General features: G+C 37.4%; 2 protein-coding genes across 2 annotated transcripts; one reads left to right on the top strand and one right to left on the bottom strand.

The window, feature by feature from the left end:
• Positions 1-13,052: 13,052 nt before the first annotated feature.
• LOC145783472 (uncharacterized) lies at positions 13,053-14,665 on the bottom strand. Its single transcript, XM_082595356.1, has 2 exons — positions 14,450-14,665; positions 13,053-13,951 (listed from the first exon to the last, which is right to left on the bottom strand). Exons 1-2 carry the CDS (start codon positions 14,580-14,582, stop codon positions 13,689-13,691), a joined length of 396 nt encoding a protein of 131 aa, XP_082451482.1. The 5' UTR covers positions 14,583-14,665; the 3' UTR covers positions 13,053-13,688.
• A 5,704-nt stretch (positions 14,666-20,369) lies between these two features.
• Positions 20,370-22,991, top strand: LOC145783634 (uncharacterized). The gene has a single exon (XM_082595526.1). It carries the CDS (start codon positions 20,370-20,372, stop codon positions 22,989-22,991), a length of 2,622 nt encoding a protein of 873 aa, XP_082451652.1.
• Positions 22,992-24,079: the final 1,088 nt, after the last annotated feature.

Here is a 24,079-nt window from a genome sequence, read left to right as displayed (position 1 = left end):
TCATCAACTGCACTGAAGTAGGCTACCGTACGTCTCGAAACACCATGCTCGATCACTTCACCGTCAGTCGCAAACGTACTCGAACCATAAAAGTACGAGCACTACAAAGGCATTAGATTAGTGGGAGTTGATCTAAGAAATAGGGGTATTATGTTTGTATCTCAGTTGTTCACTGGTAATGTGAGTGACATAAAGAAATATGTCAGAGGAGTGGATTATTCACCTTTTGAAGCAGAAAATAGCTGCAAATTAACTGCACTTCAATGATGCTGCTATGGCCGAAAAAGGGTTTCTTATAGTAAAAGACTTAGCATACATGGTATTGGTCTACATTTGAATATCTCACCCTTCCTAGGTAAGCCTCAAATGAGTGAAGACGAAGTGTTGAATACACGAAGTATTGCACGCCATTGCATTCATGTAGAGAGCGGGCCATAAAAAAAATTCGTCAATTTCACATCTTCGACAGGAAAATACCAGTGACTATGCTTGGCATCACCAATGAAGTGTGGTTGGTTTGTTGCATATGTTATGCAGAATGAAAATAAAATGTTGCAAGACAAGGTACCACTAACGTGATCCATAATTCCCGGTGAAAATGCACATGCTTCACAATGGCGTCCTAAATTGCCTTTCCTAGTCTGTTAGCCAACACGATGATTAAAACGAACAAGAACTGAAGTGTACCGATAACCTACAACAATTCACAAACACAAAAAATTTACTTGCACCTGCCAGCGCCCTCACGCTTGCTTGCAATAACAAGAAACGCCTTCATAAACCGTAGAAAACAAGCTTGTTTGTTTATCTTTATCCTGCATTGCGGGAAAGCGGACTTGAGCGCTATGCATCGGTCTACGCCTTCCGAGTTCCGACGTACACCTGACCCACGCTGCAGCCGACGGCAATGTCTGTTTCTGGTTGTCTACTTTACTTATGACTTAAATTTGGTACTACCCATTACTCGAAATCGATCACTGGGTAGAGGCAATTATCGTAAAGTTTCTTGCCCAGAGAAACAACAGCAAGTGTAGGTGGCTGGAGTCCAACAAGCGATTCTGAACTCTCAGATTCCGCGTAACTCAAACGTCACGCTCTGGTGATTTTGAATGTGCAAAAAGGTCTATTTCCGACGCAGATGCATGAATGGCGCATTAGCGTCTGCAATAAAAATGCCGAGGCCACACGAGCGTTTGTAAGGTTAGGGTTAGACCACAGTCTCTATATTACTAGTCTGGAAGGCTAACGAAAAAGGCAGTTGTCGTCGGTCGTGAAACAGCGCCCCTAGTGGCGGTACAGTATATTATGAAAGCAAAGCACCAAAGTTATGCAAATACAGGCATATTGTCTACTATCAATGGTGAAATTGTGCAAGATATTGTGGTTGTAGACTTGTTTTTAACTAATGTAGAATGTTTAGGATGTTAGTTACAGTATTTATCTAGAAAAATTCGTTTGGTTTACTTTTCTGAGGCTTGGGTTAGCATGACTACAAGTAGTTAAAAGATGATGTAAGTTCAAATTATAAGGAATTGAATTTTGGCTTCTTCAGCAGAAGACCAAAACATAGGTTGTTGAAAGGCTGGTTAGTTGATAAACTTTTCTGCCAGGAATATTAGGCACTGGTTAGTTTAAAGGAAGGCACTTGTTGCCAATGAAAATTGACCTAGACTCAAGATTAAACAGTAGGCTACTTTTGTCTATTCAAAGTCTATAAATGTACATAGATATTAATTACATTTTGTAAATCTAGATAAGGCTATATCAGACATGTGCAAATTATAATGCACTGGTCAAATCTATACTTGTCACAATCAACAATTTTGCTGTTCATTAAGAATATGTGAATTACAGTCAATAAATTGCCCATTCTTGTGGCTAGTTTTCTAGGTTAGGCCCAATAAGTTTATTCTAACTTGCCATTGAATATTTATTGTTTGTCAGTTTACACTACAGACTGCAGATATACTGGCAAAAAAAAACTTGTTTGTATACTACTGATAAAAATATAAAGTTACGTGTGTAATCTCCTTTCTTGTTCCACTTAAGATATTTTGCACCAAAATGAAGAAGTGCATAATTTGTCATGACACATTTATAGCCTATATATTATGAGTTCTTATTCACTACCGTGTCCGTAACCATGGTTGATTTTGAGCCAATTCCACTAAAAATAACAGCTAGCTTCATAGAAAAGGAAATGCAGCACTTCTATATTTCAGATATGTCACATTTAGCATGTTACTCGTGGGCCACTCATGATATAGAAAACAATTTATATGCATAATACAAATAGAGAATGTTCAAAAATACAGTATATGTTTATTACAATACAGCAATAAGTGTACAGAAAGGTTTTATATTGTTTTAAAAAGTCATTAAAATGTTGTCACAATGTTTGGAGGCTCTTCAAGACATGAGTGAAGAAGAACTTATTGTACAATATTTTTTGATGAGGTATGTTTAACTACACTTAATACTTTTGCAGCTTACTCGTTAACAATTCTCCGCAACAGCATTATCTGTTAACCGGGTTATTGTGATTATTCTTGTATTTTTTGTTTTTGTCTTTTTGCATGTATGGTAATTAATATGGACTTATTGGTCTGATGCAAATAAATAGTATATACTGTATAGATAATAATAATATTATCAATATCAAATTTGGAAATGTAGCCAATGAAATACATTACTGCAGGTTGAAAAAGTTAGCTTTCGAAAGCATACTATGCAATATGCACTATTATGATGGTGCTACTTTAGAAGTGCATTAATTCAATAATTCCGTAGCTATATTTACATTTTGAGGTACCGGTAATGAACCTTCTTTGGGTGCTATTTTTTGCATACTATATTATATATATAGCAATTGAATGTGACTTATTTTACACAAAACATATGCATTACATTACTGGTATGCTAAAGAACTATGGCATCAAATGGTCACCCTATATTTACATTTTGAGGTACCGGTAATGAACCTTCTTTGGGTGCCATTTTTTGCATACTATATTATATATAGCAATTGAACGTGACTTATTTTACACAAAACATATGCATTACATCACTGGTATGCTAAAGAACTATGGCATCAAATGGTCACCCAAGTTCGGAGAGATTAATGGCACTTAAAGATGATTATTCATAACTGAATTTATTTGTATTTTACAGTTGAATGAAGATTTGGAAGGTGGAAATTCGCCTATGACGGGGATATTCCCTTCGAAAAGTGGTGTATCACACCGACATATTGCGCGCAATAAAATTAACAACCTTAATCTGCCTAATGCATATCTCGACTATTGTGAAGAAAGCTTATTGCCGGACTTGGACTGTGTAAGGTATACAGCAATACATACAGAAACCCTCTACGAAGGCGCTTTTGAAGAACTTTTCTAGACCCTTACTATGTTGACCTGTATTGTTTTCGCTGTAATGGTCAGAAATAAAAAAAACTTAACTTAAGTGCTGTATGCATATGAGGATTGAGGAGTCATATTTTTGCCACAAGACTTCTTACATGGTAGAAACAAAACAGCTAAACAATCGCATAAGCCGAACAGTGCACTACGTAGCACTCTGATAAGTATAAGCAATTCTAAAAGCAAACATTGAAGGAGAATTCCGGGACTACAGAGAAGGGGACTTCCGACTCAAAAACGGCATGGGCCTTGAGAGGGTTACTACCGCTCAAACGAAAATCGACAAAAGATAACATCTAAACGTCTTTCTGTTTCCTATAACAACTTTTAAGGGTACTCAGCACAAAATTGAGTAAGCTCTGGCTATATTTACACTATATAGTGTAATAATTACCTCAATAGTGTTGCCAGATAAGGAATTCTGCCCTAATTTGGGAAAAGTTTAAAGCTGTTGAAAACAAAAACTTGAATTTTGTAAATTATTTTAGTCCTGGGCAAAGATGAAAACGCTAATCTTATTCCTAACTCTAACCCTTACCTTAACCCTTCCTAACTTTAATCCTAAGTCTGGCAACACCTGATTGTAACCACGGCATTAAGTGTGGAAAAATAGCCACTTCCAATTGAGTATATGGTGTGGAAAAATATGCAAACACTGATAAAACGTAACTTTAGTATTATAAACATTTCACTATATAACATTTAAAATCAAAAGGCTACATGGAATCGCCAATACTATAAGACCGTATATCCTATATTTATTTTTTTGAAAAATTAAACAAGGATGATTATAATGCTGCCGCAACGCCAACATTGTTAAGCCTATGTGTTTCCGGAGGCTCCAGGTCCCCTGCTGCCACGGGCAAGCATATTAACCCTTGAAAGGGGGGTGTCACGACTGCCAAGTCGCTCATTGTTGCCTGGTTTCGGAGGATGTTTGAAGTTCCTTGATTGGGGTAGGATCTCTACACATACAGATAGAAAATAATGTAGTGCAGTCGAGCATCTGTAGGAGCAAACGGCCTTAACTAATCCATTCATACTGATCCACCGTTGATAGTTAAGCAATATGCCTGTATTTGCATAGCCTACCTTCCAAGCAGATTCTGTGATTTGACCACAGTCTCTATATTAAAAACTTAAGACTAACTTAGTAGGATAATCTGGTAATAAGAAAAAATAGCCTAGGCCTATTTAGCGGTAATCTGCAAACAAGAATTTAACCTAACAACCTGCAGTTGACATTACTCGGCTAAGCCTGCCTAGTGCCTATAGACTTTTGGCTACAACTTGCAAAAGTACTGTACTTCCACTTGAGGCGCTGTCTCAAATGCTAGGACACACCCTTGCATAGCAACGCCATTGAGCTTCCAGACTAGTAATATAGAGACTGTGGTTAGACAATTAGACATTCCTCCCAGAAGTTATGCCACAGCCATAGATTTGTTCCATAGTCAACACCCTGATGGAGTCTGAGAAAGAGGCGTGTGGAATGTGGATGGGTATCAAAGCACGAAAGGATGGATGCAACCTAATTCGTGCCATGAACCATTAAGCAGTTTTATCACAGTCTCTATATTACTAGTCTGGAAGCTCAATGGCGTTGCTATGCAAGGGTGTGTCCTAGCATTTGAGACAGCGCCTCAAGTGGAAGTACAGTACTTTTGCAAGTTGTAGCCAAAAGTCTATAGGCACTAGGCAGGCTTAGCCGAGTAATGTCAACTGCAGGTTGTTAGGTTAAATTCTTGTTTGCAGATTACCGCTAAATAGGCCTATAAGGCTATTTTTTCTTATTACCAGATTATCCTACTAAGTTAGTCTTAAGTTTTTAATATAGAGACTGTGGTCAAATCACAGAATCTGCTTGGAAGGTAGGCTATGCAAATACAGGCATATTTTTAACTATCAACGGTGGATCAGTATGAATGGATCAGTTAAGGCCGTTTGCTCCTACAGATGCTCGACTGCACTACATTATTTTCTATCTGTATGTGTAGAGATCCTACCCCAATCAAGGAACTTCAAACATCCTCCGAAACCAGGCAACAATGAGCGACTTGGCAGTCGTGACACCCCCCTTTCAAGGGTTAATATGCTTGCCCGTGGCAGCAGGGGACCTGGAGCCTCCGGAAACACATAGGCTTAACAATGTTGGCGTTGCGGCAGCATTATAATCATCCTTGTTTAATTTAAAAAAAAAATAAATATAGGATATACGGTCTTATAGTATTGGCGATTCCATGTAGCCTTTTGATTTTAAATGTTACCGTATATAGTGAAATGTTTATAATACTAAAGTTACGTTTTATCAGTGTTTGCATATTTTTCCACACCATATACTCAATTGGAAGTGGCTATTTTTCCACACTTAATGCCGTGGTTACAATCAGGTGTTGCCAGACTTAGGATTAAAGTTAGGGGTTAAGGTAAGGGTTAGAGTTAGGAATAAGATTAGCGTTTTCATCTTTGCCCAGGACTAAAATAATTTACAAAATTCAAGTTTTTGTTTTCAACAGCTTTAAACTTTTCTCAAATTAGGGCAGAATTCCTTATCTGGCAACACTATTGAGGTAATTATTACACTATATAGTGTAAATATAGCCAGAGCTTATTCAATTTTGTGCTGAGTACCCTTAAAAGTTGTTATAGGAAACAGAAAGACGTTTAGATGTTATCTTTTGTCGATTTTCGTTTGAGCGGTAGTAACCCTCTTAAGGCCCATGCCGTTTTTGAGTCGGAAGTCCCCTTCTCTGTAGTCCCGGAATTCTCCTTCAATGTTTGCTTTTAGAATTGCTTATACTTTTCAGAGTGCTACATAGTGCACTGTTCGGCTTATGCGATTGTTTAGCTGTTTTGTTTCTACCATGTAAGAAGTCTTGTGGCAAAAATATGACTCCTCAATCCTCATACGCATACAGCACTTCAGTTAAGTTTTTTTTTTATTTCTGACCATTACAGCGAAAACAATACAGGTCAACATAGTAAGGGTCTAGAAAAGTTCTTCAAAAGCGCCTTCGTAGAGGGTTTCTGTATGTATTGCTGTATACCTTACACAGTCCAAGTCCGGCAATAAGCTTTCTTCACAATAGTCGAGATATGCATTAGGCAGATTAAGGTTGTTAATTTCATTGCGCGCAATATGTCGGTGTAATACACCACTTTTCGAAGGGAATATCCCCGTCATAGGCGAATTTCCACCTTCCAAATCTTCATTCAACTGTAAAATACAAATAAATTCAGTTATGAATAATCATCTTTTAAGTGCCATTAATCTCTCCGAACTTGGGTGACCATTTGATGCCATAGTTCTTTAGCATACCAGTAATGTAATGCATATTATATGTTTTGTGTAAAATAAGTCACGTTCAATTGCTATATATAATATAGTATGCAAAAAATGGCACCCAAAGAAGGTTCATTACCGGTACCTCAAAATGTAAATATAGCTACAGAATTATTGAATTAATGCACTTCTAAAGTAGCACCATCATAATAGTGCATATTGCATATTATGCTTTCGAAAGCTAACTTTTTCAACCTGCAGTTATGTATTTCATTGGCTACATTTCCAAATTTGATATTGATAATATTATTATTATCTTTTTATACTATTTATTTGCATCAGACCAATAAGTCCATATTAATTACCATACATGCAAAAAGACAAAAACAAAAAATACAAGAATAATCACAATAACCCGGATAACAGATAATGCTGTTGCGGAGAATTGTTAACGAGTAAGCTGCAAAAGTATTAAGTGTAGTTAAACAATAAACATACCTCATCAAAAAATATTGTACGATAAGTTCTTCTTCACTCATGTCTTGAAGAGCCTCCAAACATTGTGACAACATTTTAATGACTTTTTAAAACAATATAAAACCTTTCTGTACACTTATTGCTGTATTGTAATAAACATATACTGTATTTTTGAACATTCTCTATTTGTATTATGCATATAAATTGTTTTCTATATCATGAGTGGCCCACGAGTAACATGCTAAATGTGACATATCTGAAATATAGAAGTGCTGCATTTCCTTTTCTATAAAACTAGCTGTTATTTTTAGTGGAATTGGCTCAAAATCAACCATGGTTACGGACACGGTAGTGAATAAGAACTCATAATATATAGGCTACAAATGTGTCATGACAAATTATGCACTTCTTCATTTTGGTGCAAAATATCTTAAGTGGAACAAGAAAGGAGATTACACACGTAACTTTATATTTTTATCAGTAGTATACAAACAAGTTTTTTTTTGCCAGTATATCTGCAGTCTGTAGTGTAAACTGACAAACAATAAATATTCAATGGCAAGTTAGAATAAACTTATTGGGCCTAACCTAGAAAACTAGCCACAAGAATGGGCAATTTATTGACTGTAATTCACATATTCTTAATGAACAGCAAAATTGTTGATTGTGACAAGTATAGATTTGACCAGTGCATTATAATTTGCACATGTCTGATATAGCCTTATCTAGATTTACATAATGTAATTAATATCTATGTACATTTATAGACTTTGAATAGACAAAAGTAGCCTACTGTTTAATCTTGAGTCTAGGTCAATTTCCATTGGCAACAAGTGCCTTCCTTTAAACTAACCAGTGCCTAATATTCCTGGCAGAAAAGTTTATCAACTAACCAGCCTTTCAACAACCTATGTTTTGGTCTTCTGCTGAAGAAGCCAAAATTCAATTCCTTATAATTTGAACTTACATCATCTTTTAACTACTTGTAGTCATGCTAACCCAAGCCTCAGAAAAGTAAACCAAACGAATTTTTCTAGATAAATACTGTAACTAACATCCTAAACATTCTACATTAGTTAAAAACAAGTCTGCAACCACAATATCTTGCACAATTTCACCATTGATAGTAGACAATATGCCTGTATTTGCATAACTTTGGTGCTTTGCTTTCATAATATACTGTACCGCCACTAGGGGCGCTGTTTCACGAGCGACGACAACTGCCTTTTTCGTTAGCCTTCCAGACTAGTAATATAGAGACTGTGGTTTTATGATAATACGAATTTCAATACAAACATCCAATAAGGTCTGGCAGCACTTCTTTTAGAAATACAGGTTAGGCTACATAAAATAACTATTTAATACAAATTAAAGTTGCATTTCAATAATAATTAATTGTATCTCATTCCAGACCAGTCTACTTGTTTATATAACCACCGTCATTCTGGCAGAATAATTCTGCGCGATCCGCCTAAAAAATGATCCGTAAAAATTTGCGCGATAAACAATGCGATGAAAGTAGCAACACTCGGAAGCTGATAAAATCACTTCTCGTTACCATATTAAAGCAAATGTTATATTTTTTCCATAGGAAAATGAACAGTGAACACAGAAATTTAAATAAAAAACTCGACTTGTCAAAGATAAAGCAAGTGCAATTGCGAAAAACAAAACATAAAATCGCATATTAAGACTGCTGTATGTGATGTGGCAAGAAAAGTAACTATCACAAAATCGTCTATAAAAATACTTTCCCGAAATATTTTTCGGAATTTTCTTTTTGAATCGTGTTCAAAATTAAATTTCCTTTCCAGGGGTGTTAGTCTCGTGTTGCGGCAGACGAAGGAAACGCGAGCAGAATGGTTTAAAAATGGGGTAAATAACTTACGTATTTAAAAATAAATAGAGATTTTAACGTTTATTGACGCTTTCAATTAAGCGTTTATAAAGATACTTTCCCGAAATATTTTTCGGAATTTTATTTTTGAATCGTGTTCAGAATTAAATTTCCTTTCCAGGGGTGTCACTCTCGTGGTGCGGCAGACGAAGGAAACGCGAGAAGAATGGTTTAAAAATGGGGTAAATATCTTACGTATTTAAAAATAAATAAAGATTTCAACGTTTATAGACGCCTTCAATCAAGCGTCTATAAAAATACTTTCCCGAAATATTTTTCGGAATTTTATTTTTGAATCGTGTTCAGAATTAAATTTCCTTTCCAGGGGTGTTACTCTCGTGGTGCGGCAGACGAAAGAAACGCGAGCAGAATGGTTTAAAAATGGGGTAAATATCTTACGTATTTAAAAATAAATAGAGATTTCAACGTTTATGCCTTCAATTAAGCGTCTATAAAAATACTTTCCCGAAATATTTTTCGGAATTTTATTTTTGAATCGTGTTCAGAATTAAATTTCCTTTCCAGGGGTGTCAGTCTCGTGGTGCGGCAGACGAAGGAAACGCGAGCAGAATGGTTTAAAAATGGGGTAAATATCTTACGTATTTAAAAATAAATAAAGATTTCAACGTTTATAGACGCCTTCAATCAAGCGTCTATAAAAATACTTTCCCGAAATATTTTTTGGAATTTTATTTTTGAATCGTGTTCAGAATTAAATTTCCTTTCCAGGGGTGTCAGTCTCGTGGTGCGGCAGACGAAGGAAACGCGAGCAGAATGGTTTAAAAATGGGGTAAATATCTTACGTATTTAAAAATAAATAGAGATTTCGACGTTTATAGACGCCTTCAATCAAGCGTTTATAAAAATACTTTCCCGAAATATTTTTCGGAGTTTTATTTTTGAATCGTGTTCAGAATTAAATTTCCTTTCCAGGGGTGTCACTCTCGTAGTGCGGCAGACGAAGGAAACGCGAGTAGAATGGTTTAAAAATGGGGTAAATATCTTACGTATTTAAAAATAAATAGAGATTTTAACGTTTATAGACGCCTTCAATTAAGCGTCTATAAAAAATACTTTCCCGAAACATTTTTCGGAATTTTATTTTTGAATCGTGTTCAGAATTAAATTTCCTTTCCAGGGGTGTCACTCTCCTGGTGCGGCAGACGAAGGAAACGCGAGCAGAATGGTTTAAAAATGGGGTAAATATCTTACGTAATTTAAAATAAATAGAGATTTTGGTGCTATGAAGTCTGGTCCTGTTGTTGTGAGGTCTGCTACAAGGACAAGTGGTGCCTGTTCTGGTGCTCTGATTTCTGCTTCCGGTGCAAGTTCTGCCTGTTCTGGTGCTATGAAGTCTGATACAGGGTCGAGTGGTGGTGGTCCTGGTGTTGTGAGGTCTGGTACAGGGACGAGTGGTGCCAGTTGTAACCCTACTCGGAGCTTTGTTTCACAAAATCGGTTTTATCCACTTAAACGTTATTTCATTTTGATTTAGTTTGCCAAGAAAGCATCTTTCCGAAACGTAACAGCAAAATGTTGTCAATGAACTTTGGAGGTGCTTCTGATGACTTTGTAAGTCAAACAGAAAATGAAAATGGTAGGTATTTAGCGAAAAATAATTTGCATTCCCTGAGCAACAAATCAAACCGTGTAGAGTTTTTAACGTCTTCGAGTTTTCGTGCCAAGTGTGCTGCTTCTAAACGAGAGAAATATTTGTTGACCTTTTGTCGAAAAAATAAAAACTTAATAGATCATTTTAACACTTTGCTCCTCAAAGGGAGGCCAGATTTGGCCCCCCCCTCATATTTCCTTTAATTATTTGAAGCACAGTAACGCCATGCACTTGGTTTTTCTTGACTTTTCCTAAAATTCCCTGGCGCATCTGATGATATTAAATTTGATGCTAAAAGTTGTGTAGTTTTCTTGTAAATTCAAGATTTTGGTGAATTTTTGCTGTTTCTAGCTCACTTCCAGCAAAGCGTGAAATGGATTACATTGCGATAACAAGCCATAAGCTCATAATTGCTTCGTGCATCGATATGCGCGATCAGAGAGAAGCATCCTCTTGCTTTCCTTTGTTTGGTTTGACCTCAATAATACAAAGCGCGTAATTTCTTATGCTACAAAGAAAAGCCAGTGATCGCAAAGCTGTTAATTAGAAACAATAATAGCAAACGTTTTTTGCGTTATCAGCTCTACAAAGAAGAATAGCAATCCACGATCAAAATAGTAGGCTATGGAGGCCACAAACTATTCAAAACAGTTGTTTCAAGCAGATAATATTCATTGACGAATAAAAAACGTTACAATAAGAAATCTTCTCTTGGATAAAGACACGAAAACCTGGTTTCGAAATAAACGTTCTATGGAAATGCTCTCATTGACAAAACTTGCAATTGAGGAAATGTATCACTGCAAATGCTTTTGGGAGAAGCCGGAGAAATAGCGTTTTTGCAAACAGTAATTGTGAGATACACTCAAAATTATGAGATAGGCTCCATTTACACGTAGCAGCTAACTCGATGGCGTCCCTTCACTGCTTTATGTCGCCTACTTGTTGTTATGTCCTGTAAAAAGGAAAGAGTAAAAAGGAAAGAGTAAAACAAATATCCGACCAACGCCACCCTCTCTATGAACACAAACTTATCCCAGCAAGACTCAAGTCACGCAAAAGCTTCATCAAAGTCGGCCCATTGGAACACACAAGCGCGACAGCTGCACGACTAGAAATGTGGACCTCTGAGCCCGATAGGACACAACATCCTGCCATCCCAAGTCCTTCCGAAAGTCTACAACAAACTCCCACCCTTGAGAGAAGAGAGTGGTGCTGCCTAAACAGAGCCCGCTGCGGAGTCGGGAGAAATAAAAGCAATCTTTTCCGATGGAAGATGACTCCTGACCCAATGTGTGATTGCGGCCTAGACAATCAGACAATGAAGCACATCCTCACCAACTGCCCCCTTAGCCCTTCATGTGATGACAACGACCTCAAAAACATCACAAACAATGCTCTTACCTGGCTCCGACACTGGCGTGACAAGCTATGAATGAATGTCCTGTATTTTTGTTTCACAGTGCACTGTGTTTTGTTCCAAAGAGCGCAAAATAAAGATGAAAATGCCTCATCTACATTACAAAATATTTTGTAATGTAGGCCTACAAACAAAATGTACAATGTACATTACAAAATATTTTGTACTGTAGACGAGGCATAAATTTAGGCGTCACATAAGACAAACAACAAATCAGCTTTCTTCATCATTGATTCAACATCTGAATACGTTGCGCCAATGTATAAGAGGCCGGCTATTGTGAAGACCCGCCATTTATAAACGATCCGATTATACCAAAAGTGGGACAAACTAGTGGATCAAAGAATGAATAAATAATGCTGAGAAAACTAAATCTAAGTGACGAACAATACCGATGTCTTCATTTATCTTGGAAAAATGCTGCCTAAACTTATCAACACAAAATACAGTAAATAACGGCAAGGATCCCGACAGCAGAATTTGCTCGACTTTGGCATGAATTTAGTCAGACATCTACAGTAATAATTCCACACATACAATAACGGGCTCTCGACGGCTGTAAGATACATAATAATCAACCTGGTTCTGGGCGGTTTGTGCAGGGATACCTAGACACTAACGGGATGCGAAACTCAAAATTCGTCCGTCCAACTGAAGGGCTAACCATGTTGCCTACAATGAATTGCACAATGCGGTGTTACTACACGAGAAAATGTTTGTTTTGCACTGGCTGTTTTATTCGTCGTTTCACAAAAGTTGTATCTGTACATTATTGTCAATCTTATGTTGATGACAAAATCATTAATATTATAAGTTATAACCAATTCATTAGGCTACATGTAGAATCCACAAAAGAAAAAAAACGACTTGTTCATAAACTTGGCTACTAGGCTATGTACACAAACAAGAATAATACCTATAAATATGATATCACTGGACAATCAGATATCATAACTTTACACTGTAACCACAATCAGGCAATGAATAATAATAATGTTATGATTTTATTTATTGTAGCTCTACAACAGCTAAGGTCTTTTAGCGACAGGGCTCATTTTTCATTTATATCAGGTTTACGATGTTATCACATTATTACCCGACTCATTCTCACTGCGCTATGCAGGATAGAACACAATCGGTACCGTTTTTAAAGTCTTCGGTTTGGCCCGACCTGGAATCGATCTCAGATCTACCAGCACCAGAGCCGAAGGCGAAACCACTCAGCCACTGAGCTCGTAATCAGGCAATGACATAAATTCAAGTATTTGCAGTCTTGCGTGAACCACCACTCGTAAGCTTGCGTACTGTTCGAGCCATCTTCGCGGGTTCCTCGCGCCTGGAAGCGTTCAAACGTTTCAGTTGATTTTTGGCAAAACAATTAAACGAAGTTTTTCCAATCAACACGAAATTGCAGTGGCCTTTTGAACAAGCCACATCAGCCTGCAAACCAAATGACGTCTCTGCTGCATTTTTAACGGCTCGAATAAAAGCAAAGTGTGAGTTTGGTAGGGTGAGGATTTTCTTTTTAGCAGAAGGATTGCTGAGTACGACATCGTAATACTGAACAGCCATTGTCGTTACAGCGAAGCACAACTCTGTTGGCACTGAAGAATGTACATCAATCCCAAACTGTCATGCAAATACTGAGCAAGTTCGGGCACTGCTGTCATCGTTTGAATGTATGCCAAGAATGTTTGCTCAGTGAGACCAGCATTTCCAGATTGTTGCCACTTCACAAATATATCAACTGCAGCTGCAAGGTAGCACATGATGGGAGGTTGATCCTCTCCTTCTTTAGGAAATTTCCTTGGCATGCACATGTCATCCTTTTTTGCTACACCTTCAAAACACACAATGCAGTGAGTTAAGTGAGCATTTCACAAACAAAAAAGAAAAAATGTTATCAATAACATTGCATTAATATGTAACCGTTCATAAGAGAGTGCGACGCCTGGAAAGTAACATGTCGAACCGCTATCAGTAGCAAATGTTTCCTCATGTAGTCTACAAGTCCTAAATTTGGCTATTAATGTGTTGGAATAGTTGCTGGTGATAGTGATTCTACCACTTGCTCATGATCTAATTTGGATTGAAAAAAAAACAGAAAATTTTCACAAGTAATGTTGTGGACAGGAAGCATAATAAACTTTAGAACAGCTTTAGGGTCGTCGTATTCTCGTATGCACCAATAAGATTGATCCATATATGCTGGTTCACTGTTTTTAACTTCTTCCACTAACTTCTGTAAACTTTGCAGAAAAGCTGTTGCTGTTGGTTGTACGAAGTCTGCTTTATATATATGTAAAATTTGCGATATCAGTATAGTGACATGACATACCCTTAAATGGTGATTTAACGAACATGATTTTCCAAATTTTAGATATGAATTTCACAAATCTTGATGTTTCCAAGAACCCAGCATTGCTTTCACCATACAACTCTAAGGCATGCGCACTGCGCAGTTGATTCATAGAACACACCTGAAAATAGCAAAGGCCATCGTTGGCTTGCGAGCTTGCGGCTGGCAAAAATAGTCTTATTCAGTATTTTTTATTCTATGACTTTAATTTCGTACACAGTTTCCAGTAATAGTGCTAACCTAAATTACTAGCATATTATTACTTTCTTTTATATATGTCTTTGTGATGTCATAACCGACCAATTTCAAATGCTATTTTAAAATGTGGTTGTGCTTAATGCTCATATCATCCGGACAAAACCTTTCTGCATACAAGACAGAAACTACACCAGCTGAGCACCATTTAAGTGTATGCCTTACAAGGCAGTGAGTTCTATATTCAATTCACAGATGGGTCTGTGTCATTAATACCATATTTTACAACTTTACTTACTTAAAGCATGTTGCCAGGTGATGTACGTACGTGCTATGCTGCTGGGATTTAGCGATGCTTTCCTCAGTGCAAATGCAGCCTTCAGAGGCTTGTGTTCCTCAAGAGCATACAAGCGTTTTATATGCTCAAAATGAGCAGTGCATTTTTCACCAAAGATGTGTCTATGATCTTCACCAACAGGGGGAAAGTGCATTCTCTTTCTATTCAGAAAATTATTGAAAATATTTTTAAAACTGTGTGAAGTCAAATAATAGGTACAAATGCTTTTCTTTCCTTGTAGGATGCACAATGCAACTTGACAATTTGTTGTTCCCGCACATATCCATGAACATTTTTCTAAATAAAAGAGTATGTACATTGTTAGTTAATTTGAACTATGTGAAGCAAAGCATTACCACCAATAAAATTACACCTTTTGTCCAATAAATTTGTATATACATTCAAACTGCATAAAAGTACACCCAACTTACAAGGGTCGACGTCTTTTAGGTGCAGACAGTTAGGCGCCGGTCAAATAGGCGCGCACATGCGCAAACCATTACCCTTTAACGGCACCGGGAACTACCCTGGGTCTAGTGACAAATTAAAGCATGTCAAAAATATCATTACCCAGCTCTCATCACAACCAATTCATGCAGACATAAATACCTGTTGCAAGTTTTTTACATGATTGTCAACGGAGACAGCAACAACAAAGAAGATTTCATCTAGTGCATTCATCACTTTTTTCAAATCATTAAACGAGTCTAAATTGTTCGGTTAGTCGTTAAATCATTTTCCTTTTTCAGTCATGCAGACGCTGTAGATGTAGAAGTGGATCTTTTAGGTGGGTGTTGCTTTGTCAGATAACCAGGTAAACCAGGAAATATTCTTGGTACAGCTGACGGCTTTAGGCGAAGCTTTTTCAGTTGCAACAATTTTCTTTTTGCAACTCTTCTTTCTCGGACATCGGTAGTACTTGTTATAAAGTCTGAATCATAAAAATGTTTTGCACAAACTCTACTGGAGGAAGTGACTACATATTGTTCTCTAGGAATAGCTTTAATCCAAACTTGAATTGCATCTTGATTGCAAAGTAATCGAAAAAGTGACACTTTTGGTCTATTACTTTGAGATAAACGATAACCAGTATTACAATTAGGAACGCAACAGGTAAACCCCATATTGCTAAACAATTTGAATGACCTATAACATTCAAGCACAAGTACTTAGTTTCAGATATAAGCACAATGAGATATGAAAAAGACTTGGTAGCATTATATCATACATTGGCACGAGTAGAAATGATGTGTAATTGCGTATTGTTAGCCTACCTACCAGTGTTGGGTCCACGTCTTTTAGGCGCAGACAGTTAGGCGCCGGTCAAATAGACGCGCACGCTGTGGCGTCTGGATATTTAGGTACGGAGCACTGTGGCGCCCTTTCATTTAGGTGCTATTCCTAGTAAAGTCTGCAGATTGTATCAGCTTGGCAGGTAGGGCAATGCTTTTCACACATAATGTTATATTGAACAGAAAAATATGTTGTTTTGTTAATGCGCGTGTGAATATGAGGTGCGAGACAATGCTCTACTACTCTTGATTTTAGCTCATCTCCACAGGACATTTGCTATTTATCCTGAACACAGGTTGCAGCCAGATGGACCTTTACTTAATCTGTTATCTTTCGCAATTAGGCTACTTCTACTCAGATGGATTGGTCGTGTTGCGAGTACGTATGAGACAACGCTCTACTACATGAATACACTTCTATAGGGCATGTGAACCCTGGTTACAAGTTGCAAGCATAATGGTGCGACTTTGCTCGTTACTAAACCTAGTCAGGGTTTTGACAGAAAACTAAGTTACTCTTCACTCAAGCCTACCACCCGCTTGAATATAGGCTACGGTACGGTATATTTTTTACTGATGTTTAGTGTAGTTATTATTTGACTTAACTAAAAGTGAACTCAGTAATGTTCGAAAACTTGAATAATTTATTGATAAGATAAAACGTTCGCCGACGCAAACCTGGACTAACAACAAATAAATGCCGAACACGCGCATTAAAATACAATATATTTTTCTGTTCAATATAACATTTTGTGGGAAAAGCATTGCCGGCATAAGCAGCTTCACTCACGGAAGCCATGACATATTTTTTTGTTCAATATAACATTTTGTGTAAAAAGCATTGCCCTACCTGCCAAGCTGATACAATCTGCAGACTTTACTAGGAATAGCACCTAAATAAACGGGCGCCACAGTGCTTCGCACTTAAATATCCAGACGCCACAGTGTGCGCATCTATTTGACCGGCGCCTAACTGTCTGCGCCGAAAAGACTTGCTCCCCCAGTGTTAGCCTACTAATCTCATTGGTCATTTGCTGCTTCCAGCTGATTAGTACTAAACTCAAGTATGTTTTTATTATGAATAAACTTGGACCGTCAGTTTATAATGAAATTAACTATTTCCCTCCAACATACAGTACTGGTACCCTAAGGCCTAGAAAATGACCACTCCAGGCAATAGCAGATTGACACTTCATCCAATCAACAGAATTTTGAAAATTAATAATCTGCTCGGTTTAGCCTATCTGACAGACTGACACTAGTCACAACTTTGTCTTCCATATTCATAACCTACTCAGCTTAAACCAAACTAAAAACGAGCACGGCATGCATTTAGGCATGCCCTTCAGTTGGACGGAATAAATGAAAAAACGGATAAGCTTCGGATCCCCTAAGTCCAATATCCCTAGGTTTGTGTAACAGTTTAGGGGAAGACACTACTTGAAATGATGCACCACACAAAAGATTTTCAATGAAGACTGAGTCTAAAAACCGATGTGGATAGTGCTGCACAATAACTTCAAGTTTAGGACAGAAGAGGCACAAAATATCACGATAAAAATAAAGACCTTGTGGGAAATTTTCGAGAATCATAACACGATGCAAATACCATAAACGCTTAGTTTGCATGCTGCTCTAAGCTGGCCGGCAACCACAAAGGTAGACAATAGCCTACAGGCAGTTTATAACTCGATAACAGCGCAATAAACATTATAAATACGTAAACCGACAATTTTCTTTTACAAACGTTTTACGTCTAATAGTAAATTTTCCCCCAACAATTTTTTGTGAAGCACTTGCAAACCACGGTTTTGTAAAATAATTCATCATTATTATTTTTTACTTCTCGGATATTGTAAAACGTCATCAGCAAAATCACAAAAAAAATTTCATTACTTCAATGTAGTAGGCCTAAGAATTTTTTATAGAATTGTAGCCACGTTGTTTCAACAAAGAATCCATTTTTTAGCAATGTAAAGTTATGATATAGAAAATAATTTGCAATCATGCAAATGGTTGGAAATAATCTAGGAAGTCTTCTCACAATCTGGCACAGAATGATTATGTTTATTGTATCTCAGTAAAATGTTTTACGACAAACTTTGAAGCTTCGTTATAATCACTTTTATCTTTGAAGTCAAACGTTATTTTTTTTTTGGCCAGAAACATAATCACTGCCTTGCTGACGTTGTCGCTTTTACGCGTATTTTTAGTGCTTCAAACAATAAGGACCCAGTCAGCAATCCAGTCCTTTTACATTGATTCAACATTTGTAAACGTTAAATTTATGTAGATTTGCTGACTGTGGGTTATTTCACATTTCCTTTGTTTACGCATGTTCCTCAATTCGCTGTTGCATTATTTTGACGCTGGCTGACTAAAAATGTATTTTCAAATTGATTGACACAATCTTCAATAAAAAGTGAGCTTCGAACTTAGCTTTGTTGATGTAAATGCTGTATTTTTTGTGGATGTAATTTATGAGTCATGTTTATAAACACCCGTAAGCGAAATGACTTATGATGTGGCCTGCATGATATTTGTGATGCGACTTGACACAAATCCACAATTTCAAAAGCACCTAATTTGAACTTAGAAATTTCAGATTATTTCAACAACTTGTTCAATTGTCTTCTCTCTACTAAAAATATTCATACTACAAACTCAATTGTAGACCTAAAATACACAAACGAAGATGTAAACAGCTATTCAAGCAGGCTAAGGTGTTACTTATGAGAAATTTGGTTCCATAAATCTAGAAGCTAGCCATGAGTTTCGGAATGCATTAGTTTAGGATAAAAATGTAAGACAACAAACGCAGTTTTGTTTTTTTTCAAATTCGTGTAACACTATTACTCTGATTGTAACTATTTTAGAATCAGTGAGTAGCTTACAATAAGATTTGCTCGCAAGTCGTAAATTCTAATCAATGCAATGATTCGGCACACCGCACACACACTTCGTGCGTTCGATCGAGCTCTTTGTTATTTAGAAGTTTGCATGAAATCGGATTAGCACGGTTAATTAAAGGCGGCAAGTTAAATCAAAATTGTCGTTTTTGGGTACCGGTACCTTTGCAAAAATTAAAATATCAAGTTTAACATATAAAATTTTAAAATAATGAGTTTTCAAACTTATAGACAAATGATTTGCTTTCACACCAGTGCAACTTCTGTTGAAATAGCATCAACGGATAACACGTAACAGCTGATTGAATTTGATCCAAAAACGGCCCCCCCTTGAGCAGTTAACTTCCAAAAAAACGTTGAAAAGCAAAGGGTTAAAACAAATTATGTTTCGATATCACAAACTGTGCCCTCTCAGTTAGCTGTTAAATTAGCAAATTTTATAAGCAAGCATATAGACGACTTCCCTCGCGATGACTACCTTACTGCTTCACGTGTCGCAGCAATGCTAAAGGAAAATCATTGGCCTGCTTCCTTTTTTCGCTCTGAAATGAGAACAATTACATCTACATTCTAGATGGTGTCGTGATTCTTCTTTTAGGGAATCGGTAAAACTATTATATGTTTCTTCTAAACAAAAAGACATAGCGAAAGGCATGACATCTCAACATATCTCCTCAACGTTTGTTAGGTGCGCAAAAGTTTTGTGATGTTGATCAACAGAATAACCCAGATCTAAACTAAACAACTGTTTCTCTTGTTTATCGAAGTGATATTTCTTTACAAAATCAAAATCATGAAAACAATCCTCTCGACTGCATATGTAACAAGCCTAATGACGGATCGCTGTATGTGTAACAGATAAGCAATACTGCCTCATGCGGATTTAACACGCTTCACTGATTACTGCACTGTACCGATCAAACCATTCATTATTATTATGTGATGTTTACAGCTGTGGTAGGTCACCAGATTTTAGAGTAAATGAATCTGCCTTCATCTTGATTTACGAGGAGCCCACAAAGATCAACTTACCGTTATACGTAAGTTATGAACATTACATGGTGTCAGAGTGAGATAAGAAGTTGGTAGACGTTAATTTGGACTGAAGTTGTCCAACTGGAGTGACCAGTACGTTTTGCGCTAGTAATCCGTACATTGTAAAAAACATGTCGGAATTAAGGCAACCAAAGGAAATGAGCTTCTCTGTGACAAATATTGCAGAAGCATGGCGCAAATTCGAGCGTGCATATCGAGTGTACCATGTAGCAGCTGAACTCACCAAAAAGGCACAGGAAGTCCAGATAGCCAATTTTTTGAATGCGGCTGGGGCTGAGGCCCAGGAAATTTTTGACAATTTCGTGTTCTCCAATGAAGAGGGAGACAAGAAAGATATTCTAGAAGATGTCCTAAAAAAGTTTAAGACCTACTGTGAGCCACAAAAGAACGAAATATTTGAAACGCATCGCTTCCAGCAGCGCACACAGCGGGAAGGAGAAAGCGTTGATTCATGGATCAATGACTTAAGAACCATTGCCACAGGATGTAATTTTGAGACTGTACGCGAAAAAGAGCGAAACCTGAGAAATCAAGTAGTGTTTGGTGTGCAGGACTCGCATGTGAAAGAAAGGTTGTTGCAAATGCCTGATCTAACATTAGCTAAAGCACTGGACATATGTCATGCGGCAGAAGCCAGCAAGGATCACATGAAAGTAATGAATTCTGCAAACGGACATGCTATCAATGCTTTGAGCAAGCACAGTACTAATACTAGGCACAATAATTTTAAACGTGCAGTAGAAAAAACTGATTATAGGCCTACTAAGTGTAAATATTGTGGTGGTAAACATGCTCCTAGAAAATGCCCAGCTTACGGCAAAGCGTGCCATAAATGTGGTGGACGTAATCATTTTTCTAGTGTTTGTAGGAGATCAAATGACAGTACGGCAAGACATGTACCCGTGCATGAAATTGAAGCACAAAATGAGGATGTAGGTTTCCTGAGAATCTCATCAATTAACAGTAACGAAGAGTTTACATCCAGAATGAAAACTCATCTTACCGTTATTGATGGAGATAATCACAAATTTTCTGTCTTGTTTAAACTAGACACAGGAGCCGAAGCCAACGTGATACCGTTGAAATTGTTTAGTGCCATGACTGGTCAAGTACTAACTAAAACCAACACTAAGCTTTGTGGTTTTGGAAATCTAAATGTGAAGCCTTTAGGCACTACTGTGATTAAATGTGCAAATAAGAACGGTGATTATTTTGATTTATTGTGCTATGTTACTGATGTTGTAAACTTATCGATATTGGGTGAATCATCGTGTGCAAAACTTAATTTAGTTAAGCGAGTGGATGTATGTAGTGAACCCTTATCACGTGATAGCGTAAACACTAATTATGCAAATGTTTTCACCGGCGTTGGTACCTATGCAAAGGAGTACCACATTCAGATAAAGCCTGATGCACAACCTGTAGTTCAACCACCCCGTAGAGTCCCATATGCAATACAGCCCAAACTGAAAAGCGTCCTGGACAAGCTTGAAGAGGATGACATCATTGCGAATGTAGACATCCCAACAGAATGGGTAAGCAACTTGGTGGTAGTTGAGAAGAAAAACAAAGACTTGCGTATATGCTTAGACCCCAAACCACTTAATGCGGTTATCATGCGCGAACGCCATAACATCCCGACGCCAGGAGATGTACAAGCAAAGTTATCAGGAAAAAATGTTTTCACTGTTATTGATATGAAGAATGCGTATTGGCATGTGAAGCTGAGTGACGAATCATCCTATCTCACAACATTTCACACGCCATGGGGTCGAAAGAGATTTTTAAGAATGCCCTTCGGTATTTCATCCGCCAGTGAAGTTATGCAGAAACGAAACGAAGAAACGTTTGGCGACTTACTGGGTGTACATGTTATTGCTGACGACTTGATTATCGCAGCCACTGATGAAATACAACATGACGAAATTCTTCGAAGTGTGCTCAACAGAGCACAGGACAAGGGTGTGAAATTCAACAAGGACAAGATTCAATTTAAAGTCAGTACTGTTGAATACATGGGAAATTTCGTGTCACAAGATGGGTTGAAGCCAGACAACAAGAAAGTATCTGCCATTGCAGACATGCCTCAACCAAACGATATTGCATCTCTGCAAAGATTTTTGGGAATGACAAAATATTTATCGCAGTACATACCGAATGAGTCAACGATTACAGCACCCCTTCGTGAACTTTTGAAGAAAAACGCTGAATGGAAATGGACAGATGAACACGACAAAGCGATGACACACTTGAAAACTGTGTTAACAAGTAAGCCAGTTTTATCGTTTTATGATGTAAACAATCCGGTAACAATTCAGTGCGATGCATCACAGAGTGGTTTAGGATCTTGTTTATTGCAAAAGGGTAAGCCTATTGCATATGCGTCCAGAACAATGACAACAGCCGAAAAGAATTATGCACAAATTGAAAAGGAAATGCTTGCCATTGTGTTTGCAACCGAGAAATTCCATCAGTATGTGTATGGAAAAGAAGACGTGACTGTTGAAAGCGACCACAAACCGCTGGAAACAATCATGAAGCAACCTTTAAACAAGGCTCCACCGAGACTTCAAAGACTGATGCTGAGATTGCAACCATATGATCTTCGAGTAAAATTTGTACCAGGAAAGTACATGTATATGGCTGACACGTTATCGAGAGCATATTTACCGGAGACATCAGACAATGCATTGAATGAAGAGCTTGAGTATGTTATAGCCTACACTCACTGATTACAAATTTACCTGTTTCTTCTACGAAACTTGAAGAATTCCGAAAAGCTACAAGGGAAGACTCAACCTTACAAACCATATCCAACTACTGCTTGAATGGATGGCCAAGTCTACGGAAAAGCGTACCGGCTCAAGCAAGACGTTTTTGGGATATGCAGAACACATTGCACTTCTCTGAAGGCATTGTTTTTTCAAATGAACGTATTGTTGTTCCTTCTAAGTTACAATCTGAAATGTTGACTTTAATTCATGAAAGCCACTTAGGTGGTGAAAAATGTAAATCTAGGGCAAGAGAACTGCTTTATTGGCCTGGAATGTGTGCAGACATTGAAGATGTTGTTGCAAACTGTCAAACTTGCGGCAAGTATCAAAGATGTCATCAGAGAGAACCATTAATCTCTCATGTGATTCCGAATGGACGTTTTATTAAAGTTGGAACGGACATAATGACTCTTAATAATGTTGATTATCTTGTTGTAGTAGATTATTACTCCAAGTACCCTGAAGTAGTGAAACTAGTTGATAAAACTGCAAAAAGTGTTGTTAATGAATTGAAACAAATTTTCTCACGTCATGGCATTCCTGAGGAAATTGTATCGGATAATATGCCATTTGGTAGTAAAGAGTTTTTACAATTTGCCAGCAAATGGGGTATTAAGTCCACAACATCTAGCCCTGGTTTTAGTCAAAGTAATGGCCAGGCTGAAAGAACTGTCCAAACTGTCAAAAATTTGATGAAAAAAGCGTATGATGATGATACTGATCTGTATATTGCATTGTTAGAGTATTGTAACTCGCCTATTGCTGGATTGCAGTATTCACCTGCACAAATGTTGATGAGCAGAAGACTACGTACAAAATTGCCTATCACGACGAAGTTGCTTGTACCGCAAATTGTTGACGCTTACGATGATTTGTGTAACCGGCAAAGTCGTCAGAAACACTATTATGACCGTGGAACTAAGTCATTGCCTGTATTGAAAAAGGGAGATGAAGTACGCTATCGTAAAGACAATTATTGGGAAAAAGCTATGGTAAATAATGAAAGAGATGAGCCTCGTTCGTACGTCATAGAAAATTCTCATGGA

Source organism: Aplidium turbinatum, chromosome 14 (assembly GCF_918807975.1).
Source record: "Aplidium turbinatum chromosome 14, kaAplTurb1.1, whole genome shotgun sequence".
NCBI classification, from domain to species: domain Eukaryota; kingdom Metazoa; phylum Chordata; class Ascidiacea; order Aplousobranchia; family Polyclinidae; genus Aplidium; species Aplidium turbinatum.
Note: the sequence above shows the minus strand (reverse complement) of the source record. Positions and strands in the feature narration are given on the sequence as shown.

Bases quoted from the DNA above. Each gene is read 5' to 3' on its own strand.
- LOC145783472 (XM_082595356.1), bottom strand. From the start codon at position 14,582: ATGAATCAACTGCGCAGTGCGCATGCCTTAGAGTTGTATGGTGAAAGC. The intron at 13,952-14,449 runs GTATGTCATGTC...TGTGTTTTGAAG, and splicing joins CGTTAAATCACCATTTAAGG to GTGTAGCAAAAAAGGATGAC.
- LOC145783634 (XM_082595526.1), top strand. From the start codon at position 20,370: ATGTCGGAATTAAGGCAACCAAAGGAAATGAGCTTCTCTGTGACAAAT.